Genomic DNA, 24920 nt, shown 5'->3' on the forward strand with positions numbered 1-24920 from the left:
AACCCTTCGTGCGCGAGTCCGACTCGCACTTGCCTGGTTTTTTTTCAAAAATGCTGCCTTTCACCCGAGTTAAAACACTCTACTTTTCATTTCGCATACGAGGAAAGTAAAATGCATGTGTTTTTTTAAATACATTTTTATAGTAGGTATTTTTGAGAGTAGGTATTTTTGAGAGTAGGTATTTTTGAGAGTAGGTATTTTCAATTAACAATTTGGCCAAAAGTAATTTATGGAATGGGGAGTCAAATATCAGAATGGAAATTGTATAACAAATCCATTTATACCCAAATTTCAATTGCTTATTGTAAAAAGAATAATAAAATCGTACTTGGAATTGGAACCTAAACTGCTCTAGTGCAGAAACGTATCATTTCCTGCACACCTTTTACAACAACAATGACCCTCTTTCATATATTCGGTCAAATTGTGCTTTTTGAAAAACTAAGGGTATGGTGCTTTACGCACACTAGCGTCCCTTCCCCTCCCCCTGACGCAACCCCCTTTTTGCATGAAATATGTCCCGGTTCACAGTTTTTTACATTTTTTGAGGAAAGTATACATTTTAGGAAAAAAGTGTCAATGAAAGAAATAATCCTCAATAAATTCTTAATAAAAAAGGTCATATTCATTTTTTTTATATGATGCACCTAATTCATGTATTAGCTTGTCAAAATTCGAAATAACATAGTTTTTACTTAGGGTTCGAAACTCATTTATTATACACGGTGTAACATGAGGAAACCGAATAATTTTAACAGCGTATTCCTGATCACATTTAGAGACAAAAATGTCCTATAAACTTTTTTGAAATTCGCCTAGTTTCAGAGTTAATACCAATAAAAAAAAACAAGTTTCTATTGTTACATAGTTCAAAACGCCTTTTTGATGGCGATGTTGCTACTATGGGATTTAGTCTAAATATCCTTATTGATATGTCAAAAAGTGACAAGTAACACTTTGCAAAAACTAAGTTTTACGAAAAAAAAAACCATTTTAAGTGACAAGTTTACCAATAGCATTTAATTTTTATATACAAATTCATTCATAAAATTAAAAAAAAAAAAAAACAAATTTTTTTTTTGGCGAAATTGACCTAAACACATATTACATCTTTTCCTTTTTTTTGACCTCATGTATACATTTTAGGATAAAAGTGTCAATGAAAAAAATAGTTCCTTATTAAATTCTTAGTAAAAAAGGTTATATTCATTTTATAACACTTATTATACAAGGTGTCCTCAAGAAATGCGAAAGATTTTATTTCTGAGGTCAAATTAAAAGAAGGAAAAAATGTTTGTATGAGTTTAGGTCAATTTCGCCGAAAACAATTTTTTTTTATTGTTTTTAGGGTTCCGTACCTCAAAAGGAAAAAACGGAACCCTTATAGGATCACTCGTGCGTCTGTCTGTCTGTCCGTCTGTCACAGCCGATTTTCTCCGGAACTACTGGACCAATCAAGTTGAAATCTGGTACACATATGTAAGTTTGTAAACAAATGAATTCTAAACATGGGGGCCACTTTTGGGGGGTAAATGAAAAAATAAAAAAATAAAAAATTTCAAACTATATCATGTTACATATCAAATGAAAGAGCTTATTGTAAGGATCTCAAATATATATTTTTTATAATTTTCGAATAAACAGTTTAGAAGTTATTCAAGAAAATAGGCAAAAAATTACTATTCCCCCCTCCCCCTTTATCTCCGAAACTACTAGGTTTAAAATTTTGAAAAAATACATAAAATAGGTCTATACCTATAGATGACAGGAAAATTAGAAATGTACAGTCAAGCGTGAGTCGGACTTAATTACAGTTTTTGATCCGACTCCTACGGATTTTTTAAAGATTTCACTCACGTTTCGCATAAATAATGTTTAGTTTTAAGTTTATAAAATACATATGTATGTTAGTCTGTAAGGTATTTGTAATATGGGCCTTGTTCCCTGAATTAAATATCTAAATAAATAAATAAAATAAAAAATACATTGTTAAAAATTGTGTAATATACGGAATCCTTGGAACGCGAGTCCGACTCGCACTTGGCCGCCATTTTTTAATTTTTTGAATATATATGTATGTACATAAAAAGTAAATGTTATTGGTAAACTTGTCAGTTAACATGGATTTTTACTTTTTTTTCGTAAAACATATTTTTTGCAACGTGTTACTTAATTGTCACTTTTTGACATATCAATAAGGATATTTAGACTAAATCCCATAGTAACAACATCGCCATCAAAAAGGCGTTTTGAACTATGTAACAATAAAAACTTGTTATATTTTTTTAAATTGGTATTAACTTTGAAACTAGCCGCATTTCAAAAAAGTTTATAGGACATTTTTGTCTCTAAATATGATCAGGAATACGCTGTCAAAATTATTCGGTTTCCTCGTGTTACACCGTGTATAATAAATGAGTTTCGAATCCTAAGTAAAAACTATGTTATTTCGAATTTTAACAAGCTAATACATGAATGTGCATCATGTAAAAAAATCAATATGACCTTTTTTATTAAGAATTTATTAAGATGTTGCTACTATGGGATTTAGTCTAAATATCCTTATTGATATGTCAAAAAGTGACAAGTAACACTTTGCAAAAACTAAGTTTTACGAAAAAAAAAACCATTTTAAGTGACAAGTTTACCAATAGCATTTAATTTTTATATACAAATTCATTCATAAAATTAAAAAAAAAAAAAACAAATTTTTTTTTTGGCGAAATTGACCTAAACACATATTACATCTTTTCCTTTTTTTTGACCTCATGTATACATTTTAGGATAAAAGTGTCAATGAAAAAAATAGTTCCTTATTAAATTCTTAGTAAAAAAGGTTATATTCATTTTATAACACTTATTATACAAGGTGTCCTCAAGAAATGCGAAAGATTTTATTTCTGAGGTCAAATTAAAAGAAGGAAAAAATGTTTGTATGAGTTTAGGTCAATTTCGCCGAAAACAATTTTTTTTATTGTTTTTAGGGTTCCGTACCTCAAAAGGAAAAAACGGAACCCTTATAGGATCACTCGTGCGTCTGTCTGTCTGTCCGTCTGTCACAGCCGATTTTCTCCGGAACTACTGGACCAATCAAGTTGAAATCTGGTACACATATGTAAGTTTGTAAACAAATGAATTCTAAACATGGGGGCCACTTTTGGGGGGTAAATGAAAAAATAAAAAAATAAAAAATTTCAAACTACAGGGTGTAATTTTTTACGTGATACAAAATATGTTTTTCTAACTCCATAAACAACTAGCAATTGAATGCTCCTACTCTCGTTGAAATCAGACAATTTTATTTTTAATTTTTTTATTTTTTTTCGTGATATTTTTTGTACTTTTAAAGGATATTATGATATTAAAACAGCTTTAAAATGTAAAGTGAACTAAATTACTTTTCAAAGTAGCGTAAATCACAAGTCATTAAACATTTTCTGTGATTTATGCTACTTTGAAAAGTAATTTAGTTCACTTTACATTTTAAATATCTTATAAAGCTGTTTTAATATCATAATATCCTTTAAAAGTACAAAAAATATCACGAAAAAAAATTAAAAAATTAAAAATAAAATTGTCTGATTTCAACGAGAGTAGGAGCATTCAATTGCTAGTTGTTTATGGAGTTAGAAAAACATATTTTGTATCACGTAAACAATTACACCCTGTATATCATGTTACATATCAAATGAAAGAGCTTATTGTAAGGATCTCAAATATATATTTTTTATAATTTTCGAATAAACAGTTTAGAAGTTATTCAAGAAAATAGGCAAAAAATTACTATTCCCCCCTCCCCCTTTATCTCCGAAACTACTAGGTTTAAAATTTTGAAAAAATACATAAAATAGGTCTATACCTATAGATGACAGGAAAATTAGAAATGTACAGTCAAGCGTGAGTCGGACTTAATTACAGTTTTTGATCCGACTCCTACGGATTTTTTAAAGATTTCACTCACGTTTCGCATAAATAATGTTTAGTTTTAAGTTTATAAAATACATATGTATGTTAGTCTGTAAGGTATTTGTAATATGGGCCTTGTTCCCTGAATTAAATATCTAAATAAATAAATAAAATAAAAAATACATTGTTAAAAATTGTGTAATATACGGAATCCTTGGAACGCGAGTCCGACTCGCACTTGGCCGCCATTTTTTAATTTTTTGAATATATATGTATGTACATAAAAAGTAAATGTTATTGGTAAACTTGTCAGTTAACATGGATTTTTACTTTTTTTTCGTAAAACATATTTTTTGCAACGTGTTACTTAATTGTCACTTTTTGACATATCAATAAGGATATTTAGACTAAATCCCATAGTAACAACATCGCCATCAAAAAGGCGTTTTGAACTATGTAACAATAAAAACTTGTTATATTTTTTTAAATTGGTATTAACTTTGAAACTAGCCGCATTTCAAAAAAGTTTATAGGACATTTTTGTCTCTAAATATGATCAGGAATACGCTGTCAAAATTATTCGGTTTCCTCGTGTTACACCGTGTATAATAAATGAGTTTCGAATCCTAAGTAAAAACTATGTTATTTCGAATTTTAACAAGCTAATACATGAATGTGCATCATGTAAAAAAATCAATATGACCTTTTTTATTAAGAATTTATTAAGGATTATTTCTTTCATTGACACTTTTTTCCTAAAATATATTCTTTCCTCAAAAAATGTAAAAAACTGTGAACCGGGACATATTTCATGCAAAAAGGGGGGGTTGCGTCAGGGGGAGGGGAAGGGACGCTAGTGTGCGTAAAGCACCATACCCTATGGTATCATACTACATTCATAAAAGGCTGGCTATAATTAGTTTGTCTTCCCCATACATTAGAACACAATTTAACCGAATCAATAGCATGAGAAATGAAACGGATATTTCTTGTTTTCTTTGCATTAGCGTTTTTCTCTCGATAATTTAATCAATTTGCAACATAAGTAGAAGAATCCTCATATTTCCATAAATATCAAAATATAAAAGGACATACATTTTCAGAAGAATTCCCCGTGCGACGTTGCCAAATGGTTTAAAGTACAACATGCTCGCAACGTTTGGATGTCAATAACTCGACAATGAAAAATTATATTTCAAATCAATTCAAACTTGATATTTTTGACAGTAATGGGTTACTTAAATAAGAAGGCATTTTTCGCCCGGGTCTACTATGGTCAAATGGTCTAGTGGCTTTTAGCTACTGAGTATAAGTCTAACAAGTTGAACAGCATGACAGGGTACAAACCACGAACAAAGACTCATTTCTTTTTGTATTTATTTATTTATTTTGTTTCATCTTTTTGGTAATTTTATATGCCTTATTTTAAAAGTTATTTTAAGTAAATGTGTTGTATTTGATTATTTCATGTAGGTATATCATTTCAATAAAATTTTGGAAACTTTTATTTTATACCTGGTCAAGCAAATCTTGTCAGTAAAAAAACCGGGCAAGTGCGAGTCGGACTCGCGCACGAAGGGTTCCGTACCATAATGCAAAAAAAAAACGGTCACCCATCCAAGTACTGACCACTCCCGACGTTGCTTAACTTTGGTCAAAAATCACGTTTGTTGTATGGGAGCCCCATTTAAATCTTTATTTTATTCTGTTTTTAGTATTTGTTGTTATAGCGGCAACAGAAATACATCATCTGTGAAAATTTCAACTAGACAGTTATCACGGTTTGTGAGATACAGTCTGGTGACAGACGGACGGACGGACGGACAGCGAAGTCTTAGTAATAGGGTCCCGTTTTACCCTTTGGGTACGGAACCCTAAAAAGGCGCGAAATCCAAATGTTCTATGAACGATATCCCTTCGCGCCTACATTTTTCAAATTTGCCGCCTTTTTCTACTGACAAGATCTGCTTGACCAGCTATACTTCGTCGATAGTTGACTTCTTATGTACCTATTCTGCGATCCTAATTAGCCTCATGTATGACTTTTTTTTAATTATTTTAATCATTATTTATATCCTTTGAAAACCGGAAAATAAAAATACTTTTATAAATCTTCCCATAATATTATTAAAAAATAATTAAAATACTGAAAATATTTTACTCACGTAAGTTTAGTTTCGAAGAATAACATACGCTTAAAATAATTCAAAAGAGAATGCTAAAATTATAAAATAAAAAAAAACTGGCATTGTCGGGGTTTGAACCATGTATCTTAGCTACAATCTGATTTTTTTCAAAATAGAGGCTACAGGTGCCACGAGCACATGACAGTTGATGGTCGAAAACATTAGTTGCTTCTGAAAGCCTTGTAATTCTTAATCGTTGCTCAAACAAGAATTTATTATTTAATTTCCAATCTTTTTTTCAACAATAAACATTTCATCCGCTGCGCCCTCTAGGTTACTTTACTGTAACATTACGAATCTGCTGACATTTGACACTGACTTTAAGGTGACTTTAAGTACGTAAGTGTGCGTGAATGCAAGAAATTGCAATATTTTGCAGTTGGATTCCGGTAATAACGAAATGAGACAATGTTGAGTTGAACATGTCTCGATTTGGATGTAGTATTTTTTATAGTTTTCGCACATATCAACACATCTTATGAAACTTTGTATTTTGGGAGAAATAGTGAAAATCCACAATTCGTGCACAGTGACGCCATCTTTTGGCTGATAATCGGCATCCCATCCCTAGACATCCACCTTAATATGCGCCAGCGATCTCGCTCCACTCGGGAACACAGCACATGAAGCGCATAATCTTTGCTCGAACGCCAAAGTAACGTTATAAAAATTGAGATAGACATATAATACTTACCCGCTTCCACGCATGTTCAGCACAGAGCGGCGTCTGCTCTTGAAGCGGCAATATCGGCTGCTTGCATCTCGCTCCCCCCGCGAACACCGCCGCACACGACGCGTACAATCTCTGCTCGGGCGCCAGCGTGACGTGCGACAGACAATAGCGGCCGCACGGCAGGCGCGGGGCGCCGCAGCCGTCCTCGGAGCAGGCGGCGCCGAGGCACGGCTTTAGGGAGCCACTCTCGCCGCCAGACCAGCCGACTTCTCTGTCAACGTTATAGTGGATGTTAATGCATTTTTCTCAAAAATGGACGGCAAAGTCGAGTTTGCCGTCTAAAAAATAGGTCGCGAAGCGCGGAGTTTATGGTCAGTCAAAAATTAAAAAGTTAAAAACATTGCAGTCTCGATTTTAGGACTGCAATGTTGCATACAAATTCCATTATTTGTCGAGTTCCAATCTTTTTAAAAGTTGAAATGGCCATATCAAATGAAGGCACAGGCCCATTAAACAGCCAAACAGATGATTAGTACCGCGACTATTTAGCTGTCTCAAATAGGTTGGCGTATTTTCGGCAGAAAAATACACTTCTATTTTTTTATTAAAAAAAATAAAAGGCGGCAAGGGCTTTGTTCTGTGAAAATATATACGTAAGAATGTTGCTTTTGTAAAATATTTCTATGATATTTATATTTCGTGCACCATTTTTGAGAAAAGCACTATATATGACTCGGCTGGAAGGCTACTTGCTGGCTTCGGATTCAATTAAACGGACTCCCAAGGTCGTCCGTTTAAAACGAATCCTCAGCCTGCAAGTAGCTACTTCCGAGCCTCGACAATAATGTACTATTAAATTATTTTTAGAAAAGTTTAAAGGTCTATATGTACTGTAAAACGTGCGATTAGGTTACTCGCAACTCGTATCGATTTAAAACACTCCCTTCGAGTTCGGCGAGTGTGCACAGGCCTTTAATAATTACGCACTAACATTGTAAGTTTAACAAAAGCTTGAAAAAATAACAGAGTGAACATCCATATCTGAGCGGCTACCGCGAAAGCCGAAATTCGCAAATTGCGGGGATCTTTCTCTTTTACTCCAACGAAGGCGTAATTAGAGTGACAGAGAAAAATCCCCGCAATTTGCGAACTTCGATTTTCGCGGTTATAGCCCTGGCTCATTTTTGAATAGAAACCTTATCAATATAGCAAGAATAAACATAGGTACATACCTACTTGACAAATACTAAGATAGTTCTGCCTTATGAGGGTAACAAAATCCTTAGAGATGGACATTAACCTGAGTCTTCGCCGTTCCCGCGAAGAAAGGACCTCAGGCATGCCGCGCATAGCCAGCAAATGGTTCACCACCTGAGTCGGAAGGCGACACGATGACCCTTGCCCGTTGAGTTGTTTCTGTAATAGCACAGAATACATAATAGTATAGTTCGTAGCTTTGTAACAGAGCCCGGCGGCTAATCCTATTGTCTATTGTTAAGTAAAACCGCACGTGCCTGCAAAAAAGGGTCATACTTATTCTATTTGGCACCTGAGCGCGGGCTATAGTTCGTTTTTTTTAGCATTAGAAATAAGGTAAACAATCTAGACGTGTCTTTTAATTGAAAAACACATTTTAAAAATAAGTTACGGCAAATATGTAACAATTATGAATCTAATACGATCATTTATATTCTTCTGCTTTCATAATCGTTTTTGATTTTTAAAAAGCGTTTTTCAATTAAAAGACTTGTCAAGATCGCTTACCTTCTTGCAAGTTCTTTCTAATGCTAAAAAAAACGAACCATAGTCCAACGCTCAAAAAACCAGTGTAGGTGCGCTCTCCGATAACGCGCCTTTGTTACGCATCTTGATGACATATTTTAGACTAGTTCTGTAGAGTTCGACTCGCCGGCACTCGGTAACCGAAGTACGCAGGTTTTTATGCAGGTGGTTGTGGCACGTGGCACGAGCGGTTTTACTTAACAATAGACAATAGGATTAGCTCGGGCTCTATTAGAAACCTACGAACTATACTAGGTACAGGAGACTCACTCTCTAACAAAACGCGTCTGTTACGATCAGGATATGGCCGCTAGGTGGCGACAGCTATAAAAATAGGATGGCTAGCCACCAAAATTGGTGTGGAACGGATGTACTTGTCGACGAAATCGCGGAGCGAGCCATGCCTGGTAATGGTACATTATTATACAAGTATGCTACGTTGGTCATCACAGCAAAACACTAGAGATTTAGTAGACCAAAAAGTTGCAGATTTCATTTGCAACTATACTCAAAAAATAATAAAGCCGTTTTCCCAATTTTCAGTCACTTACTCAAGCTTATTAATACTTTGACTTCACTACTTCAAATTTTAATGAATCATTAATTCATTACACCATACCGCAAGACTAATTTTTTTACGTTACCTGAATAAACATTTTTTTTTAACTCAACCAAAACTCCATCACCATAAGACTCAAAATCGGAATACTATAATCATTCCAGTGAATTGGATCATAATTCGACTCTTTAGGACTACAATTGTATAAGTCATCGAAATGTTTACAAACATGAGTGCGATAAACATTGATAAGAGAACAGTGGGCAGCACGTCAATACAAAAGCTATGTTATCATGAATGATTGACCTTAGCAGAAATCAGCTGTTCTATTGAGCAATAAATGCAATTTTGTAACTTATATACTGAGATTAAGGTGCAAAATTGAATGAGTTTAATAACGGGCTATTGCGAATGTTATGCTAAGCTTGGTAGTGTTTGGGTGCTGATAATAATCACGTGGTTGTCTAATCGTTTTCCGTTAATGGTTTATCTTAAATCAGACTCACATTTTAATACATGTGTTTAAAGTTAAAGACTGTTCTTCCCACTATCGATTTAATCGAATTTAGTGTATGTTTTTTTTATTCCAATCGCATTGGGCTAGCGTGGAGACTAATAGCCTAAGCCCTCTCGCGCATGAGAGGAGGCCTGTGCCCAGCAGTGTGACGTATAAAGGCTGAATTATTATTATTTTTAAATTAAAGTGTCAAAGTTTCTGGCGTCTTTAGAATTCATGAGTATCACAAATTTAAATTAATTAATCTGTAGGTATTTATTTCTTGTTTAGTAGTGTTTATGCGTGTATCCTTGCTATGTGTGCCACATTCGACATGTAAAATATTATTTATGAATAAAAATAATGAATTAATGAATGGGGTCAAAACCATTAAACGATGTTAATGTTATCAAAACAGTCAAATAAATTCGACTTATTAAAAAAAGTGTATGTGAAAAAAACCCTCCTTTTTAAAATATCATATTTTCAGAAGTCTCCTTTAGAGATTTCGTTTGCATGTTATTACGTATTACCACATACTTAGTCATTCCTTTTCTTTCGTACCATCGCCTACACTGTTAACTGTACATCGGTGGACTTTATGACTTTTGTAATAAGGGCCACCGATGTTCAGTTAGGAGTGTTGCTGAACGTACCTTGATGATAGCAGCAAGTGATTTGTGCTCCCGATAATCCCTCGCTAGGCGTAGAGAGGTGTCCGCTCTGACGACATGCCGTCTTAACGCTGCCCTGCGGAGCGCGAGGCGAGCCCCTCGGGATTCCGCCGCGCTTTCTTCTACGCAGACCGGGCCGGTGCCTAATTCTAAAAAAAATATACGTATCATACCTACCTGTTTCGTGTCGTATCGTAACTGCTATGCACAAAGATAAAGATCATTTATTTGCATTAAACAAGTTACGAGGTGTTCAAAATACTCATGGTGGTAGGTTTACATGTTTAACCTCATTCCGTTTGTTCAACAAGAAACAATAACAAATGTAACTTCTCTTTTTTTTAATAATTAATTGTATTAGAACTCTCGATACCTAACCTTAGTCAGAGAAGTTGTCTAAAACGAATGCTACCTACTTGGTACGAATGGTATACCGAAAAAAACTACATGATTATATAGTTCGTCTTTTTAGCATTAGAAAGAACTTGAAAGAAGATAAGCGATTATGACATGTCTTTTAATTGAAAAAGTAACTATTACTTATGAAAGCAGAAGAATATAAATGATCGTATTAGATTCAAAATTGTTAAATATTTGACGTAACTTATTTTTAACCGACTTCCAAATCCCAAAGGAGGAGGTTATCAATTCGGTTGTATGTTTTTTTTTATTTTTTTTATTTTATTTTTTATGTTTGTTACTCCATATCTCCGTCATTACTGGACCGATTTTGAAAATTATTTTTTTGATTGTATGTATATGCATACAGATTGGTCCCGTTTTTGTCAAAATCCAGTTCTGATGATGGGATCCATGAGGAATCGACGGAACTCCTCAAATCTTAAAGGCATACATATGGTGATTTTTGTGTTTTTATCAACAAATCAAGCATATACATTCAAAAACGTGACATTTGATGAAGTGGAACTGCTGATGATGATCAGAACGGAACTCTTCAACGACGCATAGTTCACCTTTGGCGATTTGTCCTCTTCGTTATGTTTGTTAAGCAAGTTAAGTTTTTAAGCCACAATTTTAACAAGCTTGAGTTCTGATGATGGGATCCATGAGAAATCGAGGGAACTCCTCAAATTTTAAAGGCATGCGTATAGAGATTTTTGTATTTTCATCAGAAAATCAAGCATTTTCATTAAAAACTGTCGCATTTGATGAAGTGGAACTGCTGATGATGATCAGAACGGAACTCTTCAACGACGCATAGTTCACGTTTGGCGATTTGTCCTCTTCGTTATGTTTGTTAAGCAAGTTTAGTTTTTAAGCCACATTTCTGTCAAGCTCGAGTTCTGATGATGGGATCCATAAGGAATCGAGGGAACTCCTCAAATCTTAAAGGCATACGTATAGAATTTTTTGTATTTTCATCATAAAATCAAGCATTTACATTAAGGTGGATGTCTAGGGATGGGATGCCGATTATCAGCCAAAAGATGGCGTCACTGTGCACGAATTGTGGATTTTCACTATTTCTCCCAAAATACAAAGTTTCATAAGATGTGTTGATATGTGCGAAAACTATAAAAAATACTACATCTAAATCGAGACATGTTCAACTCAACATTGTCTCATTTCGTTATTACCGGAATCCAACTGCAAAATATTGCAATTTCTTGCATTCACGCACACTTACGTACTTAAAGTCACCTTAAAGTCAGTGTCAAATGTCAGCACATTCGTAATGTTACAGTAAAGTAACCTAGAGGGCGCAGCGGATGAAATGTTTATTGTTGAAAAAAGATTGGAAATTAAATAATAAATTCTTGTTTGAGCAACGATTAAGAATTACAACGCATTCAGAAGCAACTAATGTTTTCGACCATCAAATGTCATGTGCTCGTGGCACCCGTAGCCTCTATTTTGAAAAAAATCAGATTGTAGCTAAGATACATGGTTCAAACCCCGACAATGCCAGTTTTTTTTTATTTTATAATTTTAGCATTCTCTTTTGAATTATTTTAAGCGTATGTTATTCTTCGAAACTAAACTTACGTGAGTAAAATATTTTCAGTATTTTAATTATTTTTTAATAATATTATGGGAAGATTTATAAAAGTATTTTTATTTTCCGATTTCAAAGGATATAAATAATGATTAAAATAATTAAAAAAAAGTCATGCATGAGGCTAATTAGGATCGCAGAATAGGTATATAAGAAGTCAACTATCGACGAAGTATAGCTGGTCAAGCAGATCTTGTCAGTAGAAAAAGGCGGCAAATTTGAAAAATGTAGGCGCGAAGGGATATCGTTCATAGAACATTTGAATTTCGCGCCTTTTTAGGGTTCCGTACCCAAAGGGTAAAACGGGACCCTATTACTAAGACTTCGCTGTCCGTCCGTCCGTCCGTCCGTCCGTCTGTCACCAGGCTGTATCTCACGAACCGTGATAGCTAGACAGTTGAAATTTTCACAGATGATGTATTTCTGTTGCCGCTATAACAACAAATACTAAAAACAGAATAAAATAAAGATTTAAATGGGGCTCCCATACAACAAACGTGATTTTTGACCAAAGTTAAGCAACGTCGGGAGTGGTCAGTACTTGGATGGGTGACCGTTTTTTTTTTGCTTTTTTTTTTGTTTTTTTTGCATTATGGTACGGAACCCTTCGTGCGCGAGTCCGACTCGCACTTGCCCGGTTTTTTTACTGACAAGATTTGCTTGACCAGGTATAAAATAAGTTTCCAAAATTTTATTGAAATGATATACCTACATGAAATAATCAAATACAACACATTTACTTAAAATAACTTTTAAAATAAGGCATATAAAATTTCCAAAAAGATGAAACAAAATAAATAAATAAATACAAAAAGAAATGAGTCTTTGTTCGTGGTTTGAACCCTGTCATGCTGTTCAACTTGTTAGACTTATACTCAGTAGCTAAAAGCCACTAGACCATTTGACCATAGTAGACCCGGGCGAAAAATGCCTTCTTATTTAAGTAACCCATTACTGTCAAAAATATCAAGTTTGAATTGATTTGAAATATAATTTTTCATTGTCGAGTTATTGACATCCAAACGTTGCGAGCATGTTGTACTTTAAACCATTTGGCAACGTCGCACGGGGAATTCTTCTGAAAATGTATGTCCTTTTATATTTTGATATTTATGGATATATGAGGATTCTTCTACTTATGTTGCAAATTGATTAAATTATCGAGAGAAAAATGCTAATGCAAAGAAAACAAGAAATATCCGTTTCATTTCTCATGCTATTGATTCGGTTAAATTGTGTTCTAATGTATGGGGAAGACAAACTAATTATAGCCAGCCTTTTATGAATGTAGTATGATACCATAGGGTATGGTGCTTTACGCACACTAGCGTCCCTTCCCCTCCCCCTGACGCAACCCCCCCTTTTTGCATGAAATATGTCCCGGTACACAGTTTTTTACATTTTTTGAGGAAAGAATATATTTTAGGAAAAAAGTGTCAATGAAAGAAATAATCCTTAATAAATACTTAATAAAAAAGGTCATATTCATTTTTTTTATATCATGCACCTAATTCATGTATTAGCTTGTCAAAATTCGAAATAACATAGTTTTTACTTAGGGTTCGAAACTCATTTATTATACACGGTGTAACATGAGGAAACCGAATAATTTTAACAGCGTATTCCTGATCACATTTAGAGACAAAAATGTCCTATAAACTTTTTTGAAATTCGCCTAGTTTCAGAGTTAATACCAATAAAAAAAAAAACAAGTTTCTATTGTTACATCCAATCCGCATTGGGCTAGCGTGGGGACTATAGCCCAAGCCCTCTCGCGCATGAGAGGAGGCCTGTGCTCAGCAGTGGGACGTATATAGGCTGAAATGATGATGATTGTTACATAGTTCAAAACGCCTTTTTGATGGCGATGTTGTTACTATGGGATTTAGTCTAAATATCCTTATTGATATGTCAAAAAGTGACAATTAAGTAACACGTTGCAAAAACTATGTTTACCGAAAAAAAAGTAAAAATCCATGTTAACTGACAAGTTTACCAATAACATTTACTTTTTATGTACATACATATACAGTGAAACCTGATTAAGTGGGACCTGGATAAGTGAGAAACCTCTATAGCTGGGACTCGTGGTGCGGTCCCGACACTTTAGCACTGAATTACCTCTGTTAGTGAGAAAAAAAGAACCTCTATAACTGGGATTAGTTGTTGTGCTTTTGTAGTCACATTTACCTCTATAATTGAGACAGAGAGTGTATTTTACCTCTTTTACTGAGACTATATTTATAAGATTACATTTTCCTAATTGTTTTTTTTTAGAATTTTATACGAATTACCCCTGTATCTGAGATAACGTCAATCTATGACCTCTCTAACTTGGACTTTATTTATCTATTTCCGTATTCTTCCTAACTCTTCCTCTTCCTAAATCTCGCATTTGCTTAATTGTGTCTAAACGACTTCAAGTTTCATTTAGTTACTTTATGTAGTTAAAACTATCGAAACGAAAGGTGAAATCTTGATAAGTAACAAGAATAAACAAATTTTCATTTAATTAATTTCTAATACTCATTGCGTCTTCCGTCCGTATCAAATTTAATTGAAAAAATTATCCTTTGGAAAATCATTCAAAATAAATTCAAAGAAATATTTAAATAGACTTAAAAAATATTTAGGGACAAGGATTATCTTACCTAAACATTTAAAGATAATTACAAAATACCTTAATAACCACCTCTATAACTGAGATATATCCTCTATTCTCACCTCTATTAATGGGACCCCCTGTAAATGAGACAGAAATTTATTTGTACCTGGCTAACTGGGAGCCTGGGTAAGTGGAAAACCTCTTTAAGTGAGACAAATTTGCTCGTCCCTTGAGATCCCACTTATCCAGGTTTCACTGTATATTCAAAAATTTAAAAAATTGCGGCCAAGTGCGAGTCGGACTCGCGTTCCAAGGATTCCGTATATTACACAATTTTTAACAATGTATTTTTTATTTTTTTTATTTTTTTATTTAGATATTTCATTCAGGGAACAAGGCCCATATTACAAATACCTTACAGACTAACATACATATGTATTTTATAAACTTAAAACTAAACATTATTTATGCGAAACGTGAGTGAAATCTTTAAAAAATCCGTAGGAGTCGGATCAAAAACTGTAATTAAGTCCGACTCACGCTTGACTGTACATTTCTAATAGGTTTTCCTGTCATCATAGACCTATTTTATGTATTTTTTCAAAATTTTAAACCTAGTAGTTTCGGAGATAAAGGGGGAGGGGGGAATAGTCATTTTTTGCCTATTTTCTTGAATAACTTCTAAAGTGTTTATTCGAAAATTATAAAAAATATATATTTGAGATCCTTACAATAAGCTCTTTCATTTGATATGTAACATGATATAGTTTGAAAATTTTTATTTTTTAATTTTTTCATTTACCCCCCAAAAGTGGCCCCCATGTTTAAAATTCATTTGTTTACAAACTTACATATGTGTACCAGATTACAACTTGATTGGTCCAGTAGTTCCGGAGAAAATCGGCTGTGACAGACGGACAGACAGACAGACGCACGAGTGATCCTATAAGGGTTCCGTTTTTTCCTTTTGAAGTACGGAACCCTAAAAACAATAAAAAAAAATTGTTTTCGGCGAAATTGACCTAAACTCATACAAACATTTTTTCCTTCTTTTAATTTGACCTCAGAAATAAAATCTTTCGCATTTCTTGAGGACACCTTGTATAATAAGTGTTATAAAATGAATATATAACCTTTTTTACTAAGAATTTAATAAGGAACTATTTCTTTCATTGACACTTTTATCCTAAAATGTATACATGAGGTCAAAAAAAGGAAAAGATGTAATATGTGTTTAGGTCAATTTCGCCAAAAAAAAAAATTTTTTTGGTTTTTTTTTTAATTTTATGAATGAATTTGTATATAAAAATTGTCACTTAAAATGGTTTTTTTTTTCGTAAAACTTAGTTTTTGTAAAGTGTTACTTGTCACTTTTTGACATATCAATAAGGATATTTAGACTAAATCCCATAGTAGCAACATCGCCATCAAAAAGGCGTTTTGAACTATGTAACAATAGAAACTTGTTTTTTTTTTTATTGGTATTAACTCTGAAACTAGGCGAATTTCAAAAAAGTTTATAGGACATTTTTGTCTCTAAATGTGATCAGGAATACGCTGCTAAAATTATTCAGTTTCCTCATGTTACACCGTGTATAATAAATGAGTTTCGAACCCTAAGTAAAAACTATGTTATTTCGAATTTTGACAAGCTAATACATGAATTAGGTGCATGATATAAAAAAAATGAATATGACCTTTTTTATTAAGAATTTATTAAGGATTATTTCTTTCATTGACACTTTTTTTCCTAAAATGTATACTTTCCTCAAAAAATGTAAAAAACTGTGAACCGGGACATATTTCATGCAAAAAGGGTGGGTTGCGTCAGGGGGAGGGGAAGGGACGCTAGTGTGCGTAAAGCACCATACCCTAAGGTATCATACTACATTCATAAAAGGCTGGCTATAATTAGTTTTTCAAAAAGCACAATTTGACCGAATATATGAAAGAGGGTCATTGTTGTTGTAAAAGGTGTGCAGGAAATGATACGTTTCTGCACTAGAGCAGTTTAGGTTCCAATTACAAGTACGATTTTATTATTCTTTTTACAATAAGCAATTGAAATTTGGGTATAAATGGATTTGTTATACAATTTCCATTCTGATATTTGACTCCCCATTCCATAAATTACTTTTGGCCAAATTGTTAATTGAAAATACCTACTCTCAAAAATACCTACTCTCAAAAATACCTACTATAAAAATGTATTTAAAAAAACACATGCATTTTACTTTCCTCGTATGCGAAATGAAAAGTAGAGTGTTTTAACTCGGGTGAAAGGCAGCATTTTTGAAAAAAAACCAGGCAAGTGCGAGTCGGACTCGCGCACGAAGGGCTCCGTACTATAATGCAAAAAAAAAAACAAAAAAAAAAGCAAAAAAAAAACGGTCACCCATCCAAGTACTGACCACTCCCGACGTTGCTTAACTTTGGTCAAAAATCACGTTTGTTGTATGGGAGCCCCATTTAAATCTTTATTTTATTCTGTTTTTAGTATTTGTTGTTATAGCGGCAACAGAAATACATCATCTGTGAAAATTTCAACTGTCTAGCTATCACGGTTCGTGAGATACAGCCTGGTGACAGACAGACGGACGGACAGCGAAGTCTTAGTAATAGGGTCCCGTTTTACCCTTTGGGTACGGAACCCTAAAAGTATCATCTACTAATGTTATTGTTATGCACAAGCAGAAGATATTATAGAATCTTGTTTATTTACAAGAAGATGACATTTTTCTCCACATACCTATAGTAACAGCACCAGTCATGGGACATTTAAGAAGAAATTTGGAGTATTTATGATATTTCCCTTATACATGTAACTGGTCTACCGCTTAGCGTGTTAAAAGATGAAAGTCCTATCCGTCTTTCATGTTTTAGGCGTGTTGTATCAAAGATATTGCAATGAGTTTCCACATACTTAACAAATTAAAACTATGTTTTTTTCTTCTCCAGTCATGGACACCAAAGCTCCAGTAATGGGCCCCCAGTAATGGACGTGGATCCAGTAATGGGCCCCCTATAATGGACATTGCTCTATCAGTATAAAATATTGAAATGGGGTATAAGTTATGGCAAAAAAATCAATTTTTGGTATAAGCTTTTATCGATGAATGTATTTTTCTTTCCACAGCCAATTATTATTGTATTAGATCCATCGAGACAATTCTAATATACCTAACACAATTAGTTAGGGTTTATTTCGATAAAATTCCCATGGCCACCTCCTGTCTCCATCATAAGATCAGGTCGATGTTATCATATATAATATTGCATTATCATCAGATTTGCATACTTAATTACGTACTTACAAAAAAATTCAATTGTATCGGAAATCGAAAAGTGGCTCAAATTCAGTTACCAAAATTTGACCCACACAAACTAACAGGGCAAGTTAAATAAAAGTTTGGAAAAACGATATTAATTTATGCGAAGTCCGAGAATACCTCCTGGTTGACGTATTTCGTAACTACATTTTACTTCTGTATTGTTTAAACATGAAATTATGCCATGGCAAGCATTATAATGTCAATTGTCCCATTATAGGAGGCATGCAGTTTTACAGCTCCTATAATGGGATTGGGCCAAATACCACTATTTTTTTTACATCTGTGGAGTCACAACATAGTGTGTTGTATACATTATCTCATGGTAAATGCAATTAACAAAACACATTCTAGTTTTCATCGAGTATTAATTAATTAAAATTTAATAAATTAACTCACCTCTCTTAGCGAAGTTGTTAAGAATTCGTAGTGGTATTTTTTTTCAGTGACACGACAACTTTTGGGTTGACGCCAATTTCTTAAAAAATAACCAAATTTAATGAAACTTTAAATTGAAACAGCTCTAAGACTCATATTTATGATAATATACAGACAGTGTTTATAAACTATTTTTAGATACTTATTTTAGAGGATTTGTGGTTTTTTGTCCCATAACTGGTTCCACGTCCATTATAGGGTCCACTACTATATATATTTTTGAGAAAAATATAGCTAGGTATTTTAGTTTAAAAATCATTGTTACAATAAATATAGGCTTTTCCAGAGAACATTTACCGAAACGAAAGCAGAATTCACAAGGGTTTTCGGTGGACGACCGTAACGCGAATGATTGTTTGGACTGACCTTTCTATAAATATATTAATGTATTTTATTGTGTAATAATCATAATAATTATTAAGTTATATTAAATCTGGGAATGAAATTATATCAGAAAGGAGATTCTTAAATGAGTAGGTATACTCGTAACATGCTTTGTGCATTAAATATACCTCCCTCTATTGAGTGAAAATAAAACAAAATACACAGGTAATCTGTGTTGCGGTTTTAAAGTGCCATCTGTTACACCTTTGACAAATTAAAAATGATTGCTTGTCAAATGAAGTCGCCATGTTAGAATTACACCGATACTATAAGCATCACTCACACAAACAAGCAATGAGGCAAAATTTTACCAATATTCAAAGGCTTTTTTCTTAATAATTTTAATCAAAATCTAGTATTTTTTTACGTTCTGCGAAGACAGAAATATATATACTACCCAAACATTACATATACAAGTGAAGAAACCCTATATAATAGGAGCTAGGGTGCCAAGAAAGTTGTATGAAAATCGAGCAAGGAGAACCACCTTAAAAACTGTCGCATTTGATGAAGTGGAACTGCTGATGATGATCAGAACAGAACTCTTCACCGACGCATAGTACATGTTTGGTGATTTCGAATTTCGATTTTGACTTGGACTGGGACCCGGACTCATACCCGGATCCGGTTCGGACCCGGACTCGGACTCGGATTCGGACCCGGACTCGGACCCGGACTCGGACCCGGACTCGGACCCGGACTCGGACCCGGACCCGGACTTGGACCGGGACTCGGACCCGGACTCTGACTCAGAGACCCGGACCTTGACCCGGAAAACCACTATGATACCTAAACTAAATAAACCACTATGATTACCTACCATAAAATGTGGGTATGATGATGCCAAACCCCTCCCGCTCAAACTCCCGTACACCGCACCGCATGCGCCGTTAAGTGGGTTAGGTTAGGTTTGAACTGCGATCCTCACAGAACCGAACAAAAGTGGGTTAGGTTTGGTTAGAACTGCGAGTCTTACAGAAACGAAATGCTACTGGAAAAGTGGGTTTGATTAGGTTCGAACTGCGATCCTCACAGAACCGATCTGCTATCAGAGAAGTGGGTTAGGTTAGGCTAGATAACTACGACCCTTACGGAAACGAAATGCTACTAGAAAGTAGGTACTGGTTTTACCTCCTTTTCTACATAGTGCACCATCTACCATAATCTTTCACCGGGCCCCATAGAAGTCGGTTTTTTTTCTTAAAAATTATTAAAATGTGTTTTTCTGTTAAAAGACACATCAAGATTGTTTACCTTATTTCTAATGCTAAAAAAACGAACTATAAATCTGTATCGTAAATTACACCACATAGCTCAAATAGAGTTAATTCATTGTTAGGTTAGATACAATACACCATACTTACCAAACTCAGGTATGTTATCATCGTCACTGCTACTGCTCTCAAGCTGCCTGAATCCCGGTTGTCTGTCGTCAAGAGGCCCACAGTCAAACAAGCTGTCCCCCGGGGCGTGCCAGGCCCGGTTCGGGACGGGTACGGCGCGAGGTGTGGGTATCCGCTGCAAGGCCTCGTGGACCGCCGGCCCGCGGCCTCGCCGGACCTTGCTTTGGGACGACTTGGCTGGAAAATAATTGTTAACTTGCAGAAACAGTACTAACAGCTACAATTAAATTTCAATGGACTTTTATGTCCTTGAAATAGGGTTAACGAATTGTTGAAAATATCTGAGTTCTGTTGTAAGACACATAAAAGGCAAAGTTACGTGTACTCTGCAACAATAGTACCTTAAAGTTAGACAAATCAGAACTAAGATGTGCAAAATAGTCCAAAATATTGTAGCTCAAGTTTTGACACATGAAATAGGTAGATGGCGCTGTACGATGTCATATCAATTATCATACATTTTTTTGTCTACTAACTTAGTTACCGCATACTGTATGGAGCCAAATATGGTCATCTACTTCAGCTGTCAATACTGCGGTTACAAATTAACGCATCTTAGTATTCAATCAAACTAAACTACACTATGTTCACCTGTTACGCTAAAAAAGGTCAATGAACTACAGTTTGCAAATAATATTCAGCATTCATTTGTTCAAGGATTTGTGTGAGAAACGACTTGGGTCATTCACCTGTCACTCAACTGTGTAATGTATGGTTAGAATGGAAAGACAAACATTTCCGGAGTTGAAAAAACCGGCCAAGTGCGAGGCGGACTCGCGCACGAAGGGTTCCGTACCATTACGCAAAATACGGCAAAAAATACACGTTTGTTGTATGGGAGCCCCTCTCAAAATATTTATTTTATTTTGTTTTTAGTTGGTATTTGTTGTAGCGGCAACAGAAATGCATCATCTGTGAAAATTTTAATTGTCTAGCTATCACGGTCTAGTTACAGCCTGGTGACAGACAGACAGACGAACGGACAGCAGTCTTAGTAATAGGGTCCCGTTTTTACCCTTTGGGTAAGGGTACGGAACCCTAAAAACTAAGTATAGTCATTAAGCGCGTGTCAGATTTGCGGGAAGTTTTCGGCATTTTAACTAAACGGAAGGCAACTTGATTTAAACAATGGAGTAATAAATTGACAGTACAGTGGGTTATAGAAATAGGTACTAACTTCTTTACTATAGTTTCTGTACCGCTATGTGTTAACGTACTGATCGAAATAAAATATAATTTACTAAACACTATTAAAATATCACATTGATAAAAAAACCGGGCAAGTGCGAGTCGGACTCGCGCACCAAGGGTTCCGTACCATAATACAAAAAAAGGCAAAAAAAAACGGTCACCCATCCAAGTACTGACCCCGCCCTGTATGGGAGCCCCACTTAAATCTTTATTTTATTATGTTTTTAGTATTTGTTGTTATAGCGGCAACAGAAATACATCATCTGTGAAAATTTCAACTGTCTAGCTATCACGGTTCGTGAGATACAGCCTGGTGACAGACGGACGGACGGACGGACGGACGGACGGACGGACGGACGGACAGCAGAGTCTTAGTAATAGGGTCTCATTTTACCCTTTAGGTACGGAACCCTAAAAAATACAACATATTTTGAGGGAACCCTTTGCTGTTGTGAGTTTCGAGTTCTTAACTCCGTAAAAAAGACAGAGATCTATTATTTGTTAATTTGAAACCAAATTTTTTGTTGACGGCCTAATTTTATTTTGTTGTAATTTTTTTCCATCAGATTTCGATAAACCTTGGTGGGTAGATAGCTTTCCCTATTTTGTACAACATAAGTTCACCGTTTATCAGTTTGTCCTGATCTTCGACTGAGTTAGGAAAAAGTTGGTATTTTAATTGGTTGGTATGGTTGGTAACTCAATGGACAATTACGTAGGTACCTACATTTATTTTTGGGACAAGTTTTGATTTTGTTATCATCCCGGGCAGAATAAAAAGCTTTTCCAACTAGTCTAATAAATAAATCTAACGAAAAAAAGAATCTAAGATCAACAATTTAAAAATTGGCTCACACATATACATAAAGTGAATGTAAACCTTGTAATAGATGACTAACTACTTCACAGTTATTGGATTTACATACTGGACTAAGAACTTAATTGGAACTACTTAAAAGCATTGATTATACCAGTAAATCAAAATGGTGATCTACAAACAGGTTTGTTAAAAGTACTGGCATGACATATCCATTTAGTGTCATTCTTAAAACAACAACAGTCTTTAAGTCATTAATTACTAATTAATTATACTACCTAGCTGGAGAAAATACGTAAATTCACTGTTCTTTAGCAATAAATTCTATGGCTCTTCACTTTCTGCACATACTTTATCTGATATTCCTAGATTTAGCTTTATATGTACTTTTTTATTTTATTTTATTCATTTGGAGATCCAACAGCTATGACACTAACATAGAAATAATCGTAGATACAAGAAGACAATTTATAGGAACTCACAGGTAGTGACATAATACTAAAGTAACAGGTATTACTTATATTAAGGTTACGCTTAAGTTACTTATAACCAACATACCTGATGGTGCTTTCTTCACTGAAGATGGTGGTGCTTTAGGTGGGGGTGCAGCAGGAGACTCAGTCTTTATAACTGCCGGGGCATTTTCAACCAGCCCCTGTTCCCTTTTAAAAACATCCAGAAATGTTTCCGACCCCGACAGTTTGGGATTTGACGAGGACTTACTATTATTAGTATTAACACTATTAATACTGACTTTCTTACATGAGGCTACATTATTAGATTGCCCCTTTGGGCTGTGTACACTTGGCCGTCTTGCTTCAACAGAGTTACTTTTGATTTCTTTTCCGAGGCTTGGATTCTTTGCTTTCTGAACTTTGGTATTAGTAGTCTTCAAGTCTTTGTAATTGGGAGTCATGGGATGCTTAGGCTCTGGCATGAAATGCCCGTTAGGAACAATCTCAAGCTTGATCTCGTCCCTGATGACCTCCCCGTTAGGAAGAGAGCCTTTGATCTGAAGATCCACCTCATTGTTCGGGCTGTCCAAGAACTTGGCCTTAACTTCTACATTATCAGGGAACATGTAATTATCATCCGTATGACTAACAGTTATTTCTCCGGCGATGATGTCGGAATCGTGAAATGTGTAAAGCTCGTTGGGATCTATTTTAAATTTGGTTTGAAAGAAGTTTTCATTCAAGTGTGGTATGTAAGTCTGTTCATCGCCCGAGCTGTCCTGTATGAACATGTTAACATCTCCACAGTTCCCCGAGACACCCTCCACTGCCAACTTGTATTGAGTAGCGCAGCTTGCGTCTGATATATTTTGTGGAATGCCACTGAAACTATAACAAATATAATGATTAAGTTTCTTTAAAAAGATAACACAACAGCGCACTTATAAAGCTATTTTACTTACCCCACATTTTCGGTAGTACTCAAAAAAGACATACTGTGTTCATTTTACAACTTATAGATACAAACAATGCTTATTTTGTCTGCTAACAGGAAATGCCATTAAATAAACTTGGTCCCACTGCTTCATACTGCAATAATGATATATATTATGAGACAAATATAGGAGGCGTTGTTGATAAGTATCACAAGTAGTATTAATAAATAACTTTGATGTATTTTCACTACTATTCATAAGGAAAAGAAATTCTTGTATAGTACTGACAATTACAATGACATCTGTCAAAATTAATACTTTTATTTGAGATTTTCTCCTTCTTTTCATGTATTAACAGCCAGTTTGAGGGAAAAATTAAGATATTAGGAGCGATTGGAAGTTAACATTCCATTGTTTTTTGTATTTTTACTTAAACAAATGCCGATAATGTGACTGGTTACTTACATTTTAATTATGACTATTTCAAGCACATATTGCTCATGGCGGGCTTTAGAACTACTTTGTCAACGAATTTCGTACACCAACCAGTTAAATTTATGACAAAATTAAGCTTCTTTATACCAAAACAAATTAAAAACACACCTATTCAATAACATTAAATGAATGACAGATTACAGCAAATGGCAGCCAAAATGCGGCTGCGTTCAAAATTAATAATATTTTTTTATTACGCCCTAATTTAACAACTAAACTATGTTTGATTTTTATATTAGTTTCTGGTACTTTATTGATATAATTCATCGTTTTTATATTTTAAACGAAAAACTTTACATGAAGGTCATTTATCTAAAAAAGGTCATTTTTTATTCATCTGTAATATTAAATGGATTTTGACGAATTTATGTGGAACTGTGACTATTTACTTATGCCCTACATTACTTATACTCATTTTAATAACATTATATTTTTAAAAACTGCTTATAAAAGAAAAGTTGAGAAAAATTAATTAAAAAAAAAACAATTATATTTAATGTCGAACGCACCCGTTACAACTTGTACTATTTCCCTTACAATTAAATTCTACTATTAAATATACAGAAAAAAGTGTC

At 34.4% G+C, this 24920-nt stretch overlaps 1 protein-coding gene across 1 annotated transcript in view; it reads right to left on the reverse strand.

Annotated features, from left to right (window-relative positions):
* Positions 1–24507, reverse strand: part of LOC134673133 (uncharacterized) — a 30848-nt gene extending 6341 nt beyond the window's left edge. Inside the window, exons 1-7 of the mRNA XM_063531073.1 lie at positions 24316–24507; positions 23878–24004; positions 23019–23803; positions 20414–20629; positions 10259–10425; positions 8066–8181; positions 6787–7036 (exon numbers count right to left, since the gene is read on the reverse strand). Of these exons, the coding sequence (XP_063387143.1) occupies positions 6787–7036; positions 8066–8181; positions 10259–10425; positions 20414–20629; positions 23019–23803; positions 23878–23909 (1566 nt within the window). The 5' untranslated portion in view covers positions 23910–24004; positions 24316–24507. The remainder of the gene's footprint in view (positions 1–6786; positions 7037–8065; positions 8182–10258; positions 10426–20413; positions 20630–23018; positions 23804–23877; positions 24005–24315) is intronic.
* Positions 24508–24920: the final 413 nt, after the last annotated feature.

The sequence above is a fragment of the Cydia fagiglandana genome, chromosome 18 (assembly GCF_963556715.1).
Source record: "Cydia fagiglandana chromosome 18, ilCydFagi1.1, whole genome shotgun sequence".
NCBI classification, from domain to species: Eukaryota; Metazoa; Arthropoda; class Insecta; order Lepidoptera; family Tortricidae; genus Cydia; species Cydia fagiglandana.